The sequence below is a fragment of the Xiphophorus maculatus genome, chromosome 8 (assembly GCF_002775205.1).
Source record: "Xiphophorus maculatus strain JP 163 A chromosome 8, X_maculatus-5.0-male, whole genome shotgun sequence".
Lineage (NCBI taxonomy): Eukaryota > Metazoa > Chordata > Actinopteri > Cyprinodontiformes > Poeciliidae > Xiphophorus > Xiphophorus maculatus.
Genome location: NC_036450.1, coordinates 10,533,900 through 10,555,016, shown reverse-complemented (window position 1 = coordinate 10,555,016; position 21,117 = coordinate 10,533,900). Strand labels below are relative to the sequence as shown.

The 21,117-nt window shown below is 38.5% G+C and overlaps 1 protein-coding gene across 1 annotated transcript in view; it reads right to left on the bottom strand.

The window, feature by feature from the left end:
• LOC102225103 (tankyrase-1-like) overlaps window positions 1-21,117 on the bottom strand; it is a 78,885-nt gene that overhangs the window by 6,709 nt on the left and 51,059 nt on the right. The window contains exons 7-24 of the mRNA XM_014470589.2: window positions 20,549-20,643; window positions 18,960-19,026; window positions 18,076-18,262; window positions 17,478-17,599; window positions 17,299-17,390; window positions 16,373-16,451; window positions 15,815-15,986; window positions 15,156-15,235; window positions 12,163-12,308; window positions 11,894-12,059; window positions 9,699-9,918; window positions 5,992-6,101; window positions 4,927-5,115; window positions 3,689-3,769; window positions 3,059-3,245; window positions 2,559-2,638; window positions 1,590-1,710; window positions 105-202 (exon numbers count right to left, since the gene is read on the bottom strand). Of these exons, the coding sequence (XP_014326075.1) occupies window positions 105-202; window positions 1,590-1,710; window positions 2,559-2,638; window positions 3,059-3,245; window positions 3,689-3,769; window positions 4,927-5,115; window positions 5,992-6,101; window positions 9,699-9,918; window positions 11,894-12,059; window positions 12,163-12,308; window positions 15,156-15,235; window positions 15,815-15,986; window positions 16,373-16,451; window positions 17,299-17,390; window positions 17,478-17,599; window positions 18,076-18,262; window positions 18,960-19,026; window positions 20,549-20,643 (2,292 nt within the window). The remainder of the gene's footprint in view (window positions 1-104; window positions 203-1,589; window positions 1,711-2,558; window positions 2,639-3,058; window positions 3,246-3,688; window positions 3,770-4,926; window positions 5,116-5,991; window positions 6,102-9,698; window positions 9,919-11,893; window positions 12,060-12,162; window positions 12,309-15,155; window positions 15,236-15,814; window positions 15,987-16,372; window positions 16,452-17,298; window positions 17,391-17,477; window positions 17,600-18,075; window positions 18,263-18,959; window positions 19,027-20,548; window positions 20,644-21,117) is intronic.

The window sequence follows — 21,117 nt, the reverse complement described above, 5'->3', positions numbered from 1 at the left end:
TCTCGTCTACTCACTCCAGTGTTTTCCGAGGAAAAACTAAATGCATATTCATACTTGATATGGAAACAGGCGGATTGCGAAGTGAAATGTGAGGACGTGCTTACTTCCTCTTCCACAGATTGGAACTCCTTGTCGTCCGGCGCCAGGTCGATCAGCACCGTGCCCTGGCTGGAGCAGTGGAACGTCAGGTACGGGTTTCCACCTGAATACACAGATTAGAAAACTCAGAACTCAAATGGTGCAAATGGAAAAAATCTGAGCATGGAATTAGAGATTACATACAGTATTCTGTTGCACTCTTAAGAATCAAACGCTTCGTTCATCTTTTAGCTTAAGAGCTAAAATAGCTAAAGTGAGGGCAAAGTTTTGTGGATTTTTCCAAATTTCTAACAAAAATAGTGAAACATCATAGTTAAAGAAATTTAAAATGGGACGTTTTATGCTAATCACATTCCAGTTTCACTACCCTTATTCACATCTTCAACTAAACTGATAAGAGTACATTAGCATTTAAAAATGCATGTAGAAACAAAGCCACTGTCAAAGAATGTACCAGCAAAGTCTAAAAATACAAGTATACAATGCATGGACAAAGAACATAAAAAAAAGGTACCAAACGATATTCAAAGCAGATTTGTAGAGAGAGAATTCAAATACAACTTAAAAAGAACGGAGGTTTTCAAAAAGAAAATAAAAAAATAAAAATCCAGACTAAAATCATCCCATTTGTAGTGGCAACATTCATCTTTATTAAGCCTAAAAATGTCATGTTTAGTATAAACTACACTAAGATCCAGTCTAAAACAATGGCATACAGTGGTGGCAGCATCATGCTGTGTAAAATCTGAACAGGACAGAATGGAAACAGAACCAAGGCGTATTAATTAAAAGGAATCTCTTTTGTTTAGGAGTGTTACGGCCCTGGGCCTTATGGGCTGGGTTGCAGGTGTCATGTCTGTCTTTGTGCTCCTCCCCTTTACAGGTGCTGCTGATTTGTTAATTTGGAGCACAGAGCATTTAAACCTGACCGCTCCACTTTCTGGGTCGCCTTCGGCGTCCACTCTGCTGCTTGATGCTTGTGGTGTTTTGTTGCCAGGCCTCAGCTCCCCTCCTTTTGCACATTTAAGTGTCTGTTTTTGCACTTCAACACTTCCATATGCACTCATACACCACATCCAAGCATTTGCATTACACCACTGATACTGACATCCACAATCCATTGTTGCTTTTGTTAATAAATATTCCTTTTTATGCACTTTAACCACTGCATGGTCTGACCTTGAGCCAGTCGTAACAAGGTGTAATTCTAAAATGTTAAGTTTAATGGACGGACTGAAGAATGGATATTTATTTATTTTTTTCCCCCCAAACTGGGAATAAAATTTGTTCTACCTTTATGGCTTCAACACAGAAAAACACAAAAGTGTCTAAAAAACGTTATCATACATAAACTGAGACTTTAAGATTCAGATGATGCTGCAATCTATCACTGTTCCAACATTTATCAGGAACATGAGCTTATATAAGCAGTAATTAAGCAATAGGTGTGTGTGTGCGGGCGTGTGTGTGTGTTGGTGTATTTTCCTGACCCTGCTGGCCGCCCAGCAGCCGCTCGATGCCCTTAATGAGTTTGTGTCTGTGGCCGTAAGCGTTTATGCCGATTTCCTTCAGCTCCTCATGGCCCATGTCTGCCAGGACATCCAGCGAAATCTGCCCGGAGACAAACGACACGCCTCGTCAGATTTATGCTACAGAGAGAACACAAACTGGAAAATAACACACTGTGATGGATACCCACAGTAGATGTACATTTGACAAATACATGCATGCGCATCATTTTAACCCAATCGTAAAGAAGCAGCACTCATTAATAATGACAGCCAGAAAGATCTGTGACATATTGGAGGAAATAGGGCTGACAAATATTCATGAAAAGGGAAGGAGGGAGGATGAAAAGGTCACCGAACTGTTGGCAGTAATCACAGAACTGATATGCAAATAAATTATGGCGGATTTTTCTTCCTGCTTCGCAAATTTGTTCACGAAGATCAGATGGGAGATACGGCTCCTCGCTGATAACAGGAATAAATCGGCGCTTCCTGAATGGCGTTTGTGGGGAATCTACTCTGGCACTCGGCCCGGTCTTTTCTTCCTGTGGAAAAACGGTTGTCTTCCTCTCCTCCTGTTCGTTTTTCTCCATCTGTCTACTTCCCGTCTCTCTGCCCGTCTTAGCTATCTAGAATTTTCTAATTAGGACTAAAAACAAATTACAGATGAGGCAGATGGGAATGCCATGAGGTTTGCAGATGCGTGCCCACAAAAACAAACCGTAGTAAATAATAAATGCAGACGACTCATTAAAATGTTTATAGCCCTAGAATAAAAAGTTACAAGATAACCACTGTCCTCAGGTTTGTGGGATTTAAAATGTTTTTTTTTATCTCAGAGGAAAGACTCAGTTCCTGTAATTAACAACAAATATGAGCAATGTAAAATGGAAGCAAAACAAATGAAGTTGCAGAAGTGAATGAGTTGAATGAGGACGTTTTCTAGGGTACCTGCTCTCTCTGGAAGATGTCTCGGAGGTGTTCCAGTCCCAGACTCTTCAAGAACTGGTTGATGGTCATGTCGAGCAGAGCTGCACAGACAGAGACGTCAGTAGGTTCACCGGAGGCTGTTACTCATGTGAAAACAGCCTAAAACATCATTTACACACAACAACGAGGGATTACTCATTAAAAAGGCCTTTCCAGCAACTTTTACTGGAATTTTACCCAAAAGATAAGCCTGACCCTTTATATGTTTTCAATATGCAATGATTTACAGATTTACTACATGTTTAGTTTATTACTAAGTTGATAAAAATAGGAAAAAATTTCATAATTAATTAATTTGAATGTTTTTATATGAAACAGAATCAAGATGATTTTGGCCTTATGGCAAAAGGTTTGGACACCGTCTGTGTTAATATTTAGTCTGTTTAATTCTTAAATAAACATTTGTTGGTCAAATAAAAACAACACAACCAAGACTTTTGAAACTAAAACCGTTGGCGTACATTCGCCCTCCTTCCTGTCAGACCCCGAAGCTCCGTCGGCGACGCCCGTTGCCCCGGCTGCGGCGATGTCACCGAGAGGCGCGGCCAGGTTGTCGATGCTGCTCGCCGCCGACAGGCAGGATGGAGACGGAGACGGCGAGATGACCACGCCACCTGCTGCACCTGAACTCACCACTCCTGCGCTCACCTGCGTGAGAAAGGGAGATTTGACTGTTTCGTTGAAACTGGAAGTTGAAGCCAACAGAGAAACTTCTTAGCGTGCTCACATGCATTAACTACTTTGACACTCCAGCTGAAGTTTGTGCAGCTTTCATGTCCTGCTGCTGAGCTGCCAGTCTGACTGATGGCTCCGCTGCTTTCATCTCTCCCGCTTCTGTGCGTTTCTCACGTCCGATTAGTTTTAGTTTACATCTTTCACTCCCAACTAAACTGTCTGTAGAGTTCAAGCTCGAGTCTGAAATCCTTTCAGATATTACCCTGGAGCTGACTCTTCTGCTTCTTTTTTTTTTTTTTTTTTGGTGCTTTAGCTCAAAGGGCGCCTCCTAAAGATGGCTGCACATGCTGAGATCTAACTGTCTGCTTTATGTGTGTTCAGAAGCCTTCACTTAAACACCGCTGATGGGAACTCACCACAGTGGCCTGCGGTTTCAAACAGCTCGGCAGGGCGTCTGGTGGCATGGCGTCAATCAGCAGCGCTCTAATGTCATCCGCCTGCAGCAGCGAGAAACGGAAAGTGTGATAACTTGGAAACTTATAAAGAGTTAGATTCCATCTTTGTTTTTTTATGCTTCGACTTAGATACAGTTCTTTAAAAACCAAAAACCTGAGTTCATGTTTAGACTGCAGGTTTCCATGTATTTCATTGGTGTTTTATGGAGTAGACTAACCCAAAGTAGCTCATCATAATGAAGTGGCAGGAAAATTATTCAAATTAGAATCTGATATTTGTATTGGCCCCCATTCCTCAGGTCAGAGACAATGAGAACTTTAAAACAGATACAAAACAATGTGAATAAACTTTGAAGATATCACAGAGAACCGATAAATTCAGATAGAGAGGCGCAAAACTACAAATCTAAGCCACCACTTTCAGACTTTTAAATAATAAAAAAAATTGTTTACAAACTTGAATCAATGACCTTCTTTTGCTTCGCATCTATATTCTGTAGATCTAGCTCAGAGGTCAGCAACTTTTTCCATTCAAAAGCCACTTTTGTCCCTACAAAATAAAGCTCGCCTAGAGTCGCAAAAATCAGTTTTCTAAATATGTACTACATAAAATGCTTTAAGAAAAAAATTAAGCTAAGATTTTAAAACAAAATGAATCCACAATTACCAGAACAACAACTATTTTTCTATAAATATGAAAAGTAAAGAAAACTAGGTAACTTAGTTTGAAGCTAGTTACTTTTAAAAGTCTGTTGTTGAACAGGAATTTACGAAAAATCTCCTAAAAATGATGTAAGAGCCACAGTGGAGGAGCCCAAAGAGCAACATGTGGCTCCGGAGCCGCAGGTTGTCGCCTCCTGGGCTGACTCATAAAATCCAAATAAAACATATTGCTGTTTGTGGAAAACAAATGCTAAACAAAAAAAAAGTTAAAGGGCTATGAATGTTTTTACAAAGTGCTGTAATAAGGGAACACCTCTTGCCCACGGATGTCAGCAGCAAAAGTTTTTTGTCCAAGACGAGCTGTGGATTCTCAAATCAAACATGGAGTCAAGGTAGGGAGCCTCATTAGTGAAAAAGTACAATCCTTACTCTTACATGTTCTTCACCTGGTGCTCCGCTGGTAAAAGTAATGAGCTATAATCACTTGGAGACGGTTATAGTTTCATACAGGGAACATTTGGACGGCCTGTTGTTACCGTGACCAGGTCCAGCGGCGTCTGTCCCTCCTGGTTCTTTGTGGTGGGATCGGCTCCGTGGGCCAGCAGCAGGGCACAGAGCTGGGTGCGGCCTTTCTGCGCCGCTTCGTGGAGGGGCGTGAAAGCCCACTTGTCGGTGGCGTTCACACAAGTGTTGTACTTGATGAGCAGGGCGGCGATGTCCACGTGCTAGACGGAGAAGTGAAGAGGGACGAGAAGAGAGCGGGGATCGAGACAGATGAAAACCAAAAAAGGATCAGAGTTGTCTGGTAACTATGACATCTGATGTTATGCTGAACAAAAATAACAAAAAAAATTGTCAGGATTCTTGTTTTACTACATGGCTTCCCTCTGTTGTTTGTCCTCGATTTCCTTCCTCAGCATCAAACACACTGTAACGTGTTTATGAGGAACAGTGGGGAATGCCCTAGTGTGTTTACGTTTGTGTTCTACAACGCAGAGCTCATAAAGCGTTCATGCAAACATGCGCTTCATAAGTTTTTTAGTAGCGCCATGCTGCCTAAAAAGGAGAACTGTTCCGCTCCGAAAGCTCGTGGGATTCCAGATGGAGGAGAAAAAAAAACAACTAAATCACGTATCTTTTCTAGAGAATCTACACATACACTGATTCATACAAGGGGCAATTAAAGAAGAAATAACCAAATTTGTTATTATATTTATCACATTACACCATTTTATGTTAAAGACCAAAAATGTAGCAAATAATTGTGACAAGGAAGAAAACTTGCACATCAAATTTTTGTTTATAATTCAACCCGAGAAACATACTTAAAATTCAAGTAAAAAACTTTGTTGCTTTTACAAGGACTCCAGTAAAATAAAGTTAATTTACCTTTAAGGTTTACAGCAGTAAAGCAAATTTCACAACAGATAAAGCTAATTTGTTACTCAGTCCTAAATCATAGGTCAAAGTTTATGATGTTAATGCTGGTTTAAGCAGCTCAAATAGGTGAGCTGATTAGCGTAGTTTGTGGAATGATCAGGGAGAACGTGTCAATAACTTTTATCCCTAATCTCATATAAATGCTAGGTGAAGCATCTCACCCCGTATGAAGCCGCGTTGTGTAAAGGAATCAACCCTCCTTTATCCTGAGCGTTCACGTCGGCTCCGTGCTCCAGCAGATACTCAGCCACCTCCAGGTTGTTGTAGCCGGCTGGAAATCAGCAAACAGCAGAGAAGAGAGAAGAAGCAACACTGTGACGTTAGAGATGAAGAAGCTGGATCAAATATCCATCTGTATGAACTGAAAAAGTAACTGAACATGTTTGTTTGTTTTTTCCTTTACAGGAAAGTGCATTGAGGCAGAAAGTGTGCCAGTGTTTAAGAGTCTTCCAATCTACTGAACGAATGAATGAATGAATGAATGAATGAATGAATGAATGAATGAATGAATGAATGAATGAATGAATGAATGAATGAATGATTGATTGCAGAAACTATGGATGCACCAAATGCTCAGGTAGAGAATTGGTCCGATTTTCATCTTGACCAACTAGTAAGTCTGATTCGATGCTCTGTGGAAGTTTTTCCTGAGCGAAAAAAACTCTTAAAGGTTTGAATGAAGTTGGGGGAAGCATTTCAGGTGGATTTTAAAAGTAAACTGGATTTACATTAAAATAAAGAAACAACAAAAAAAAAATTCAACATGTCTACATTTATTTATATTCTTCTCAACAATTGACGCTATAATCTCAGTTAGAATTACAGCAAATAAAACCTTTACAATTGCTGATCAGCTTTTTGCATGATTCAGGTGATATTTTGATGATTTTTCTTTGGCGATGTACTCCAGGTCTACATCTAAAACCTAAATTTGCCAGGGTTCTGAACAATACTAACTGTAAGGTATTCTGAGGGTATCAAACAGTTAAAATCTCATATGTTGACAGAAAATACAATTTGCTGGAAATCTTAAAAATAAAGAGAAAAAAAGGTTTTGAAGAACCTTAAACATTCTGGGGCATAAACTTTGGATTTTATTGAAAATTTTAAATTATTAATAATAATAATAATAATAATACATTTTAAAAAAACAAACTTGGTTGCTTCATGATGTGAATGGTTTTGTTTTTACATCTAAAACTAAAAATATATCAGTTAATTATTTTTTTTTACTTTGTTTCTATTTACTCAATTCCCATTTCTTACTAAACCCATCTTATTGTTATTTGTGTCTGTTTCAATTGTTTCTTTTTGAACTGTTAAAATTGATCACACACACAATACTAATTGTTCAGGAAATGAGTTTAAAACCAATATTTTTTTAAAGAGACTCCAAAGTTATCTAAAATTCATAGTGTTTACAAAAATCAGAAATGAAAATTGGCTTAGACAAAAACCTGTAAGCAAAACATTTATCTGAAATATAATTTATTCTCACAAGAATCCCTACCAAGCGATTAAATTAGATGCTCATTTTGGGAAACTCTATAGAAGTAAACACAAGAAAAATCATAAAAATAAAAACAATGTAGAAAGAAAAAAAACTGCAGTTTACTTTCCAAAAGTGTTTTTTTCCATTTATGCTGTTCGCTGGTGTTTACATCAAATCTGTTTACAGCACAGGTTTTTATGCCAGAGTTTGATGCTAAAAGCCACTTAATGCTGACAAAAAGAGCAATAAAGCCAGTTAAAGGCCAAACAAACCCGTTCTGATTTTATACGTCTATAATTCCCATTAGAAACGAAAGCCTTCTCTGGTTTGTACAGACGGATGTTCATTTAGGTATGAATCTCATTAAGCCATTGCTTGTGCCTGTTGGAGCCTGAGAGGTGTCTTTGGTGGAACAAACAGATTTGTTATCGCTCTAACTGATGACACAATGATTACAGATGCTGAATATATAAATAACAATGAGGCTTGTTGAGCCTCGGGGCCAAAATAACATTATTTCTGGCTGGTGAGACTATTTGAGGTCGCCTCGCCTTATCTGTAAGCACAACAGAGATGTAAATCTTTAAACATTTGGCTAATTGGGGCATGATTTTAAATAAATACTTACATTTGTAGCTAATATTTGACATAGAAATTGTACAAGATGCCCTCAAGCAGCTGTATCTGAATGTTATCAGCAAGCAGAAACTAAAAGAACATTAGCTTTCTTATGCTGATCAGACAAATAGGTAAAGCTCTTTTAGCTTCATTTTTACTGCTAGAAAATTTATACCACTACAAAAAACATGAGTGTCAAATCCTAAAGATAGAGGAGTTCTGGTAAAACACTGATCTAGATGTTATTACATAACTGAGCCTGTGGGCCAATAGGATGACTTCATCCTGAAGGCTGCAGTTGCGTGGTTGTGTTTACTTCCTCACTGTTGGCAAGACGCAGCGCCAGAAAACAAAGGGCGGCTTTGACAGACAAACTGGAGGAGACTGAGGGAGTGATTGGCATCAAAAATATACTTACGTTCACTTTCTGACGTGTTAAAGGAAACACTTTCCTGGCTGCAGTCTAAGACGAGGTTACCTACATTTCCATTCACATGCTGCAGCATTCTCAGCCCTTTTAGATACTTCTATTTGGTTGGATGTTGAAGCATGTTGAAGCTTCACTGGTCAAACCAAACACCTTCTGCAGAAATCTTCTACATTCAGACGAAACAACAAATGAGCTTTTTGGGCTCAGTGATGAAAAGCCTGTCTTTAGGAATCGACGTGAGGATTTTAAATTCAAGAAGATGGTGGTGGCAGTAGAAGTCTATAGAACTATTTTGCTGCCCGTAATGCTGGAGCATTGCACAAAGTGGAATAATTAATGTCAAAATCCTTAAAAATACATAATTAAAAGGCAAAATAATAACTTTAAAGCAAATTGACTGCATTATGTTTGTATATAAAAAAGGTATCTGCATTAATCATTTATGGAGCCAACACACTTTACAAGATGTTGCAATAATTGCCGTCGGCAACATCATGCTGTTAGGCTACTATTGATAACACTGCAATAAGTGGGCAGTATTGTTGAATTTCAACAATAATATGTTTGAAACTTGGAAATAAACTGGGTGTTTCTACAGGAAAAAAAAATTCAAACACACTTTGAAGTCATTTTAAATAGAAAAAGCCTGTTAAAATTATATTCCTATACCAATATTGTGTGTGTGTGTGTGGGCGTGGGGGTGTGTGTGTGTAAATAATTTTACCTGGAGGACTAAAAGCAGCAGAATACATTCAAATCTGTGTTTCCAGTTCCTAAAATTCACTGCCAACGTTTGTTACATAAGTAACATCACACCACCAAAAAATATTATGAATCATTAAAAACTCCAAAAGCACTGAAATTATTTTAAATCTGAAGTTTATGTAAACTTCTGACTGCAACTGCATGCCTTGTTCAGCACTGCAGTCTGCCTGATGAATATTTATAAAAGTTATTCCATACTGAAAATCCCTGATTTATGTAAACATTTCTGAAATTAATGTGCACAACACATAGCTTTGATAATATTGACAGTTTGGAGAACTATCATTGTGGAGTAATTTTTTTTTAATATACAAAATGCTTAATTTTATGCTTATTATTTTTGCAATCCATCTTTTCAAAAGGCAATAATGTTCTATTGGTCTTTATATATCATTTATAACCTGATTTTAACAACAAGATGAAATCTGAATATTTCAGGATTAACGAGACCTTTCTGATCTACAGTGTATTGGAAACCTTTGTGATGCTCATTCGACTGGAACATTGCATTTTCACCCACTAAAAGGGATATGTGTTTGCTTGTGCTTTTGAGAACACACTACCTGCCAGGTGCAGCGGCGTCGAGTTGCGTCCCTGCGTGTCCCGACAGTTGATGTTGTCCGGACTGCACAGCTTCTGCACCCGAGCCAGGCAGCCTTTCTTCGCAGCGTCCAGCAGCGCGGCGTCTCCCCGCAGCAGGTCCTGGATGTCCGTGTCGCCGTCCTTCACCAGGTCCAGGGGCGTGTTCCCGTCTCGGTTCTTTTTGGTGGGATCTGCGCCGTGCTAACGGTGGGGAAACAACAAAAAAATTCAGCTAACAAAATTTGGAAAACGCTCCAAAATTATTCACTGTTAGAAGAAAACACAAAGCCAGTAAAAATGCCAGAGCCCTGATGCCAATAAGAATAAGAGGATGACATTTGATGAGTAAGATGAAGACATTGGACAGTCCTCAAGGAGTCGGTGAGATGGAGAAATGATAATAAAAAGCAGAGATGTGAGGAAGAGACGCTCAGTGAAGCAGAAACCACAAGGGAAGAAGGCAAAGCAGACACTCTCATCGCTCAACCTTCTCCTAGGTTACAGTTTCTACTTGTCACTTCATTGGACAATTTAAAATGTCCTCATTAGGACTGGATGTTGTGGGACCACTCCACTGGGTGTCCACCGGTGTCCTGGAACTGTCCATTACCGCACTGCTGGTTCTAAAGCTGTTTGGATCCTAATGTCTAGTGGGAGTTTTATTCCCTACTTTATGATTTCATTCTGACAAAATAATTTATCATCTGTCTAGGAAAAAACAGCAAGAAAAACATTAGAAAATGACAAAGATGAAATATTTTTGGATTTTAGCAATCGTGACTCAAAGAAAACCCTGATGTTTGTCAGACATCCCAAATAGCAAAATCAGCATCTTTTAAGCTTCACTGAACTATAGGTATGTTCGCAGGAGTCAAGGTGAGGCTTTCAAAGCTAGAAACACTGAACAAACTGTCAAGCAAGGTGGTGGCAGTATCATGCAAATAGAGAACAGGGTAAAACAAAAAGAAGGATGACCACCTAGGAAGAAAGAATTGAGTGAAAGGGAATAACTTGTTGTTGACCAAATTTGCAAAATCACCACAAATCAGCTGTTTCTCTAGAGCCGATTCCACACAAACCAAGGATTGTATCGAAAGTCCTTTATCGCTATCTGGTAGTTGAAGGTATGCCTAATTCTGTCTAATTTCCCTCATTTGAATCCTAAACATTGAAATGTACATGTGTAGAAAATAAAAAATCTTTAATTGATTCAGACTGACAGCAAAAATAAATTATGTTTTTCAGAAAACATCAAACATGTCCATCCAACAACACAGATTGATCTTTAGTTTAGAATAATTCATGATGCTTTATCAGGGCATCTACAGGTTCAAGACAGACTCAAGATTCAAATTCAAGACAAATTTCAAACTTTTTATAACCTTTTTAACAGCAGCTAAACTAAAATTTAAGACAGAAAAAAACTAAATATATGGGATGGTTGGGGTGTCATCCAGCCATCTGGTGATAGGTAGGTAGGGTAGCTGCCAACGCTATATTAGCATCTGGTGACAGACTAAATTTAAGACCTGTGATTGGTGAATTTAAGGCACACTTACATTTTTCAAATGACTATGTAGACTTGGCAGCTTCTGCACAATAAATATCCTAAAACAACTGTGAAAGATCAGCATTTCAACAAGATCGACTGAGGCTTTCCTGTAAATGAATGCCTCTTATTTGAAATCAGAGAGTATTTCACTAGTTCAACCAGAAAACAGTTTAATGTGCAACGTTGACTTTAATAAGCTGAATAAAACATCATCAGATGTGATTAAGAGTGTTAGTAAAAAGGAGTTTTTACACAGCTTTGACAGCAGCTCTCACTAGACTCTCGCCGTGTCGACTTGTGTGGACGTGTCAGGGAAAAAGGAAGCAGTTATTCCAATTAGAGTTACCTTTAGTCTGATTTAATTGGTCTGCAGTCTGGTCAAGAAAATGACTTATTTAGTGATTTCGCTGGCAAACATTCCACTAATACTGAATAATTGATTGCTTCATCAATATAAGGCAGGTGATGTTGTTTAATTTCAGTAAGTGTGCTTGTGCTTCAAAATCACTTTGATTTAATTTCCAGACAGGTTTGCATGCGATTTACAACTTAAATGGCCAGCACAACAAACCGCCCTTAAAAGATCTGAATTATATTTGATGGACGAGGAGTTTTGAGTCCAACCTTTAACAGCAGCTTGCAGATCTCGTATTTGCCCTTTGCTGCAGCTTCGTGAAGCGGTGTGAACTTCCACAAGTCGGCCACATTGACTGAGGCGCCATGCCGGACAAGCAGCTCAGCCACCTCGTAGTGACCGTAGGAACAGGCGTTGTGAAGAGGAACCAGGCCGCTATCGGGGGGACAGAGTCAAAAATAAAACTTGCTTTGCTAAAAATCTGTATGCAAAAAGAATTTTAAAAAATGAATTGAATGTTTCTCTTATTTTCACACACCCTTTATCCTTAGCATGCACGTCGGCCCCTTGGTGCAGCAGGTACTCCACCACTGACACTCTGTTGTAGCCGGCAGCGAAGTGGAGAGGAGTGGAGTGCCGTCCCTCTAGATCCCTACAGTTCACATTCTGAGCTGTGCACAGCGACTGCAGAGAAACAAGAGGGAGTAAAGAATCCTCAATCAATACATTCAACATGCACACTGAATTGAATGCACACAAATGCTTAGAAAATGAATGCAATAACTTAGTTCTTTGTTTTAGAGAAACATGTTGAACTTAAACTTAAAAGATTACAACAGGTTTCTACTGTTGATCCTAAAAACTGTCTGGTAAACAGCATAAGTTGATATCAACGTTCCTAGTGTTACTGAATTGAGTAAAATACAGCAGGATCCCATACCTTTGAAATGAAATAACATTTTACGTCAAAGTTTTCAAGAGATAATTTATTTTGAAATAAATTTAAAGTATTAAAGCAAAAGTTTACCAGGATGGCAAATGTTTTTTACAGTAGTCAAACTTTTTTTTTTTTTTTTTTTTTTACAATGGTTTAAACATCAGTCTACCTGGCTGGATACATTTAAAGATGGAAAGATGAAGAGACGGATTTTAAACAGTCAGAAGAGCAGATGAATTGGCAGCAAGATATTCATTTATGTCATTAATATTTCAATGTAGTGATTTTTTTATCTGTGCAAGTTGCTTTGTAAATACAACTTAACTGGATGAATAAATTTAGCTTTTAGACAATACACAAATAAAAATTAAAAACTGAAATGTTCTATTTTCCGTTTACATACTTATCTAGATCTGGAAAATATTTAACTCAAGTTCCTACTTTTCCAAGCCAACAGTAATCTTGGCTGGGCTACATCCCACTTGTATGTATTTAGTCTAAATCTCTCTGAACAAGTGTCATCAAACAGGCTGATCATTTATGAAAGCATCAACAGCAGCTTCATAAACTTAAACACAGGATTATATTTTTCTGCATCTGAGCTCAGAAAAACATACAGTGGGTGACAAAAAAAAAAACAAGCCTAAGCATAAATAAAAGAGCAGAGCTCATCTCCTCCTCTGCTAATCTATCAAATCATCATCCGTTCTGGGCTCAGAGCCTCTTTTGACCCATTTAACAACTATTGTCTAAAAACGAACATGGAAACAAGCCAGGCATCAGTCTTCTGTCTCCCTGGAGCAACTGTTACCTTCCTCTGGCATTTGTTCACTATCACTGGAAAAAAAACACAAAATGCTGCATGGTTCATTCAATCATGAGAATAAAGGTTTTATTATTCTTAAAATAAAAAAGGGCAAAAATAAACAAGTCCTTCAACTCAGATTGAACAATAATCAGATGACATTTAACAGAGCAGAAGGAATCGCTCTAAAGGTCAGGGCATTTTTATTTAAGACAGAAAAAGAAAAATCACTGGCTCTACTGCAACCAAAGGTTCATAACCAGTCTATATCAAACTGTTTACAGCTGGGCATACACAAGAGTATCACAGCAGGTGTACATGATTAGAACATCATTACTCAGTCTCATTATTGAACGAACACAATAATGAGACTGAAAGTGATGTCTGGAGCCTGCAGAAAGAAGATAGGAGCAGCTTGTGAGAGATTTATAGAGGACATTTAAAACATTTCTAAATCTGGCAGATGAAGACAGGAAGATGCTAAAAGAAATGGCCAAGAACCCTGAACGATCCTGGATCAAGCTCCACCAGGTTCCTGCTAATGTGGATATGAAAGAGTATATCTGTACAGCCATGTTTGACTTCCTTTAGAGCTGGGCAAGGAGGAAACATTTCCTCTCTAAGAAAAGCATAAAAGCCAGATTGATGTAAACTTCTGGAATGGTGTTCGTTGGACAGATTAGTCTAAAACTGAATAATATGGATGTGTTTGAATCCAGAAAAGAAAAAAAAAACACTGTGATGCTCAGAGAAGCTAAAAAAAACTTTCCATTGCTTGAATTTTTCGCAGGATTTAGTTAACATGTTAGTAAGAAATTGGAAAAGTGTTTCTTGTTTGGAACGGTTCTAGAATCATGGCAGTAGGAAAGTTGCCCCAAAATTAACAATGTCGACATCAGAGGTAAAACCGAAGAGCCGCCCTGCAGGAAACCACAAACAACTTACACTACAAAAACCTCAAGCCAATTTCCAAACACACTATTGTTTTGCAGACTAGCTAGCCTTAACATCTTGCATTTATCAAGGCAGCAATTAACTTTTCCGTATATTAAAGCACATAATTATAAACTGAAATGTGAAGCCACCTGTCTGTGCCGATCTGACTGGGACATTAAAAGGAAAATGAGCCTAAACACAAGAGCAAATCTACAACAAACCTGCTTCAAAAAACAGAAAATCAAGGGATTATAATTGCTCAATCTAAGTTCACACCTTTTACTTAACCTTTATTTATACATGAGTTATTAAGAACACATTTTTATTTGCAGAGGGAAGGAAGAACACGTAATAAGAACAATACAATAAATAACAAATATTAGCAACACTGATGAAGTTATAAAACGTTAAAAGAAATACTGAGACAAAGGCATAGCATAAAATTCATGTTACCGTACATTTTAGCTGAAACATGCAGGTTTCAGTAAGCATCTTCTTTAGAAAACCTTTAAGTGTTTTTTATTATTATTTAACACCTTAACTGTGCAAAACAAATGTCTGCAAACTTCAGTAGATTCAACCAATGCTGTAAATGACAAACTCCTTAACAACAATGTGAGAGACAGAGCAAGTTAGTCTGTTATAGCTGCTAACTTTGATTATGCTGAGTCAAGATGTGTATTTATATTTCCCTTTTTATGAACGTTATGTCTTACCATATCTATTTGTCCCTGTATGCTTTTGAGGTAAATATTTAGTTGATTTCAGATGTTAGGCTGAGTAATCCTCCAGTGAAAGGCTAAAAAAATCATCCATCATTTAACAGAAATGCATTACAAAATAAATAAACTACCTTGACAGTATCCAGGTCTCCAGCTTTGGCAGCTTCCAGAAGTCTGTAGTCCACATCAGAGTTTCTGACCGGGACGTTCTCTGTAGAGAAGCGAGCCAGAAGATCAATGGAGGCGGCAGAGCCTGAATATGCTTTGGACAAACATCAGTAGGAAGAAAGAAAAAAAAAACTAAAAGATAACTTCAAACTCTGAGCCGCCTGTTTTAGGAAAGGAAGGAAGGAATTTGAATTCTCTTCACATGTACACAGAGATATGAGCGAAACAATTTATACATGGGTGATGATCCACTATAGAGGATAAATTGCCTTTTTCCTTTAGTGCTCATAAAGTAATGTAAAAACATGAGGGGTTTAGATGAGGACAAATACATTTTGATGTAATTCATTCATTAAAAAAAACAAACATTTTACTCAGAAAATCCTGTGAGAACTTGTAACGTCGAGTCTCTTCAATCCCTAGTCGGCTCACTCAAAGCCTGCTTACCTCCCTGCTCTTTCACAGTGAAAATATCAATATCGACCTTTCAGAACAATTCCCGGATAATCCTCCAATCTGCAGCTGATGCTTAGCAACCAAACCCCAGCACGACCTACACATGTGCTCTTCCTGCTACCCTGCCACCCCCCGCCGCCGCCCGCCCACACAAAGCGCAACATACCATTGAGAATTTGCTGCACGGCTTCGTTTCCCATCTGAGCGGCGGTGAAGCCCTGCAGGGACACCAGCGTGGCGTCCGCCCCGTATCCTAACAACAGCCTGCAGGTCTGTAGGTGGCCTGCCAGCGCCGCGCGGTGCAACGCCGTCTGGCCCAGCGTGTCCAGGGCGTTTACCTGCACACACAAACATCTCGCTGTTAGGACTCTCCAAGGAGCTGCTGCACTTTATGTACTTAAAACTCACATAAATGTTCCCATTGTTAATGATTTACATCTATTTTGGGAAAAAAAAAAAAAAGATCTGCATGTGTGCTAAGGAAATCATTTCTGGGTAAATTAGATTTAAAAAACCCAGAACCCAAGTAACCTCCCATCAGTAAAACACAGAGGTGAGAGAATGATGATCAACCAAATTATATTGCAAAAACATGATGTTTGATCTAAGAAGATATTTAAGATGAGTAAAATGTTACTTTTGCGATTTGTCAAACTTATAATATTGAACAAGTAGCTAAATTAAAAAACGGATATGAAAAATACATTTAAAATGACTCGTTTACCTTTGCTCCATGTTTCTGGAGCACCTCCATAATGTCATTATGAGCCCGCTCCGCTGCTACATGAAGAGGCGTCATGAAACTAGAACCAGAGAGCAGATATGGCAAGTTTTAACACCAACTGTTCGCCTCCCAGAAACATTGGTTGATTTCCTTTAAACAGCATCATCACAGATTTAAATACAGATAAAATATCTCTGTTGTTGAGTGAGGCCTCATGGCGGGCTGCCATGCTCTTTATTGGTTCTTTACTTTTGCTTAATCACTCCAGAGTAAACGCTCAAAGTGTGTTTAATCACTGTTTGCGAAGAAAAAACAAGCTAAACTGAAATTCAGACATTTAAATATGGATTTTGTAGACAAAGAACCATAAATTTGAAGCAGACGTGCCAACTGTTGCAGCGTTTTATCTAAAAACAGTAAAGCTTACTTTCCTATCCATTTTTTAACAACCCAGATCTATTTGGGGAAACATTTTTTAAAGAATTGTGCTTGCAGCAACAGGGCAAGGAGGGGTTGTCTTTGGTAAATCCTTAAAAAAAGGGCTTAACTTGAGAGGTTATGTGGTATTGAAAGCTTCATGTTTTAAAACTGGTGTACCTAGAAACTAGACCACCATTTTCAACCCAGCCTGTGACCCACAGGATGTTACATCCTTGTAAAAAACAGAAACGGTCAAAACAAGTTTTATGGTTTCAAACTAAATTCGGACCTGGCTCATAGTCTTGGCCCCAAAATTAATCTTGGACCGGCATCACACTTTCCTGATTAATTCCTTGCATACACTCGGGAACAAACTCTCCTTTTGATTATTCGAGTCAGAAAAGCAACTTGTCATCTTCACCTCTGAAATAAATCAGTGTCGGGGCGCGTCTGAAATAACCTCTTGGCGTTTATGAACGGTACAAGAAGCTGAAAAGAGCACTCACTCCTTGTTCTTCTCATTAACGTTGGCACCTTTCCTCAGCAGCAGCTCTGTGACCTGTTTCCGTTTGGGGTGTGGAGATGCCACTGCACAATGCTAACACGAACACACACAAGAGAGTGTTAGACAAATCAGTGTGCCTTCAGTGTGTAAGCATGTGAGCAGCACAAGTGTTAATCTCACCAGCGCCGTTTCGTGTGTGTGAGGGTGTTTGAAGTTGATGATCTCCAGAGCAAGGGTCTTCTTGGCCTTGGTCATGTCTGCTTCTCGAGCTGCTTGAAGCAGAGAGTGGCCCTTAAACTCATCTGAAGGAACAAAGAGAAGAAGTAACTATAAATATGCTTACAAAAAAGGAATAATTTGTCAGTTTTAGTGCATATTTGAGAACTCCAACATGAGTTTTTTCAATGCTAATCCTAATTAAAGGTAACACGAGCGTGAGTGGGAATAAAAATAGCAATAGGTATTTTGTTCCATATAACACAGTAGGAGTGCAACAGGTAAACCTTTCATGGATGCAAACTCGACTAAAAACCCACCTGTTTAGGATTGTATTTGAAACGTAATCAATTACAAATTTATTGATGGAAAGTGACTTAATGTCGTGTTTTGATTGTTGATTCTATGTTGCATTGTGTTTCTGTGTTTGATATGATGTAAAGCACTTTGAAATGCCTTGCTGCTGAAATGTGCTATACAAATAAAATTTGATTGATTGATTGATTGATTGATTGATTGATTGAACACTCATTTCACCAGCGTCACATTCAGCCATGCTCACATGTGAGTCTCTCCTTCAGCTCAGGAGTGGGGGCCATGTCCACAGAGCTTTTGCTGTGGCAGTTCAGCAGGGTGGGGTCAGCGCCGTGGCTCAGCAGGAGAGAGCAAACCTCCACCCGGTTTTTGGAAGCCGCTTCATGCAGAGGCGTGAACTGCCACAGATCCATGGCGTTCACGCAAGCTCCATGCTGAATGTAGAGCAAAAAATGACACAATATGAATGAAAATGTAAAAAAAAAAAAGAGAGAGAGAGCAATTAGATGCTTTGAAGTTTTAATTAACAGTTTAGGCTAGGATTGAAATGATTAATCAGATCAATCACTGAAATGATTGTCAACTAATTTAATAGTCGATTAATTGTTACCTGGAGCACACAGACTCAAAATAAAGTAATTTGCTGAAAGAAACATCATAATCAGAGCAGTAATTAAAGCAAATATGCAAAACAAATATATTTACATTTTGAATGTAAGAAAAAAACACATTTGTCTGAAAATATGTTTTACCCAAAATTCCTCAAGTGGCACAATTTTATCTTCAAGTGCTTCAAATTCACTAAAGGAATGCTATGTTCTTGGATTTAAAGCACTAACATGTTTGTTTTCTTATTTAAAAAAAAATACATTGATTTATTTATACCTTTTAATGTATTTCTAATATTGTGTAAAAAGGCTTAAGTGGTTAAATGAAAGATCTGAAGAATGTGCCAATTCTTTTACCAGATTAATCATCAAAATAACAGACAAAATAATCAATTATTAAAATAATCATTAGTTACATCCCTAATTTAGATCAGATTTTACTATTTACACACAATATAAATTCAGCTATATGTCAACTGTTAGTAAACCTTTAAAAATAGCCTGTTTGTGTGTTTACTTGTACCTTTAGCAGCAGCTCAGTAACTTCATAGTGTCCGTAAGAGCAGGCGTTGTGTAGAGGCACCAGTCCACTGGAAGGAGCAAACACAGAGTTGTCTTTAATAATGCGTCTCTTTAGTTTGAAAAACATTTCCAAGATCTGTAGTAATGCTGAAACTAAAGGAATGCTGGCATTCTATCTAACAGTTGTTGAAATTAAAAATGCTTTGGGAAATAGACTAGGGGTGGTAGTCGGTCGATTAGAAATGGAAAAAATGCTCGAATTAGTGATCGCCAAGTACCAAACCACTACCATGTTCCGCAAACAAAACACCCTTTAAAGTGGAATTTGTTCCTAGGAACTATAGCATCTGTATCAGTGATTTGCTTTTTAGAAAGAATGGAGGAATGTCTGCTCTTCACTCAGGTAAAACAGGTGGTGAGGTTTTAGAAAAAGAACCTGAAATCTATGACAGCCAAAATGCTAAACGAACACTATTTAGGGAAAAGTATTTGCTTGTCTTGAATCACTTGTATATGAGTGACACCTTATTCTAAATTCATAAGGTAATGAATTCTTCTGGGACTATTAAATATGTTTATGTGTAATTCTGACCCATTGTGCCGTAACAGTATTTGAGAGGTCAGACACTGATGCTGGATGAGAAGGTCTAGCTTGACGTTCTGAGGCATTCTAAAGTCAAGGTTTTCTACACTAAACTACTTTGCTGCCCTGCATTGTTTCAGTCGGTTGGATGGGAAGTGACCATCTTCAAACTGTTCCCACAAAGTTGGGATAATGAACTTGTCCATTTGCTGAAGCATTAAGAGTTCCTTTCTAAGTTCAGACCCAATCCATAATCCCCTCTGCACCAAGCAATGCAACTAAACATATTACAGTCAGACAAGTGCTGTAGTCCTAGCAACTGCCAAACCCAGACTGGTTCATTAAAATGCCAGAAAGGCATGACTCATTACGCCCTAGTACACATCTCCAATGCTCTTGAGTTCATTGGCGGTGTGCTTTACACCACTGCATCCGACACTTTGCTTTGTACTAGCAGATGCTTAGGCGCCATGGAAACCAATCATATAAAGTTCTCTACAGTTAAAATAATGGGAAGGCCAAATGAAGTTTGGAGGTTTGTAGCCCATCAATGTGCAGACCTCACGTCGTCATGGCCCAGCACTTTGTGTCTGACCTTCTGTTGTTCTCAATGACTTCCACTTTGTTATATGACCACTAACTGTTATTGGTGGAATATTTAGTAGGGTAGTAATTTTTTAATGATTGAACCTAACACTTACGGCAATATAGTTTATGTGAGGTAGAATGATGGCTAAGGAAATAAAAAATCTTGAACTCTTTAGATATTAGAGAAACTTTAGAGGTTACCTGGTGTATAATAAATTTCACTTCATCTTTTACAGCTGTTACTTTAAAGTTCATGTGTATTAAATGCTGCTTGAAAAACACATTTATTCTCACATAAGATGCTTTGATTCTTAAAAAACAAAGAAAAAAATGTCTTTTGCACAACTGTTGGGAACATCTCTAGGGATGTTTTCCATCTTTACCCTCAACTGGATTTAAACAGCTTTTGTCATACATACCCCTTGTCCTTGGCGTGGACGTCGGCTCCATGCTGCAGTAACAACTGAACTATCCTCACCCTGTTGTATCCTGCTGCCAGGTGGAGAGGAGTGGACTGGAGAGACAGAGACAGAGAGGACAGGCGGAGTAAGAGAGTGCAGGAAAACAGCAGAAAATGGAGAATAAATGTCAGCCAATAGGTTTGTTCTACAGTGTGTGCTGATAAAATGCTAATTTAGAGTCAGTGAGCTTCTGCAAGAGCGAACAGGTCTTTATCCCAACCCTATCTACAGCCCGTAAGTCTGAGAATAATTTCCTATAAAAGTAAATGAGAAGCCGAACCTCTCAATACATTACGATAAGACGGATGAAATACTTTCAGCTCCATATGCTGCATTTCCTTCATTTGCTCCCTGCAAAGGCCAGTCTTCCTCAAAGCAGGAGCAACACCCAGCCTGAAGGGAAAACCTACAGCAGTGGGAAGTTTCCAGTCAAACAGCCACCAAGTCTCAGCTTTTTGCAGAACAGGATGAACTAAAGAACCAACTGTGAATAGGACTTGGTTTAAATCTGAAAAACCCAAAGATAG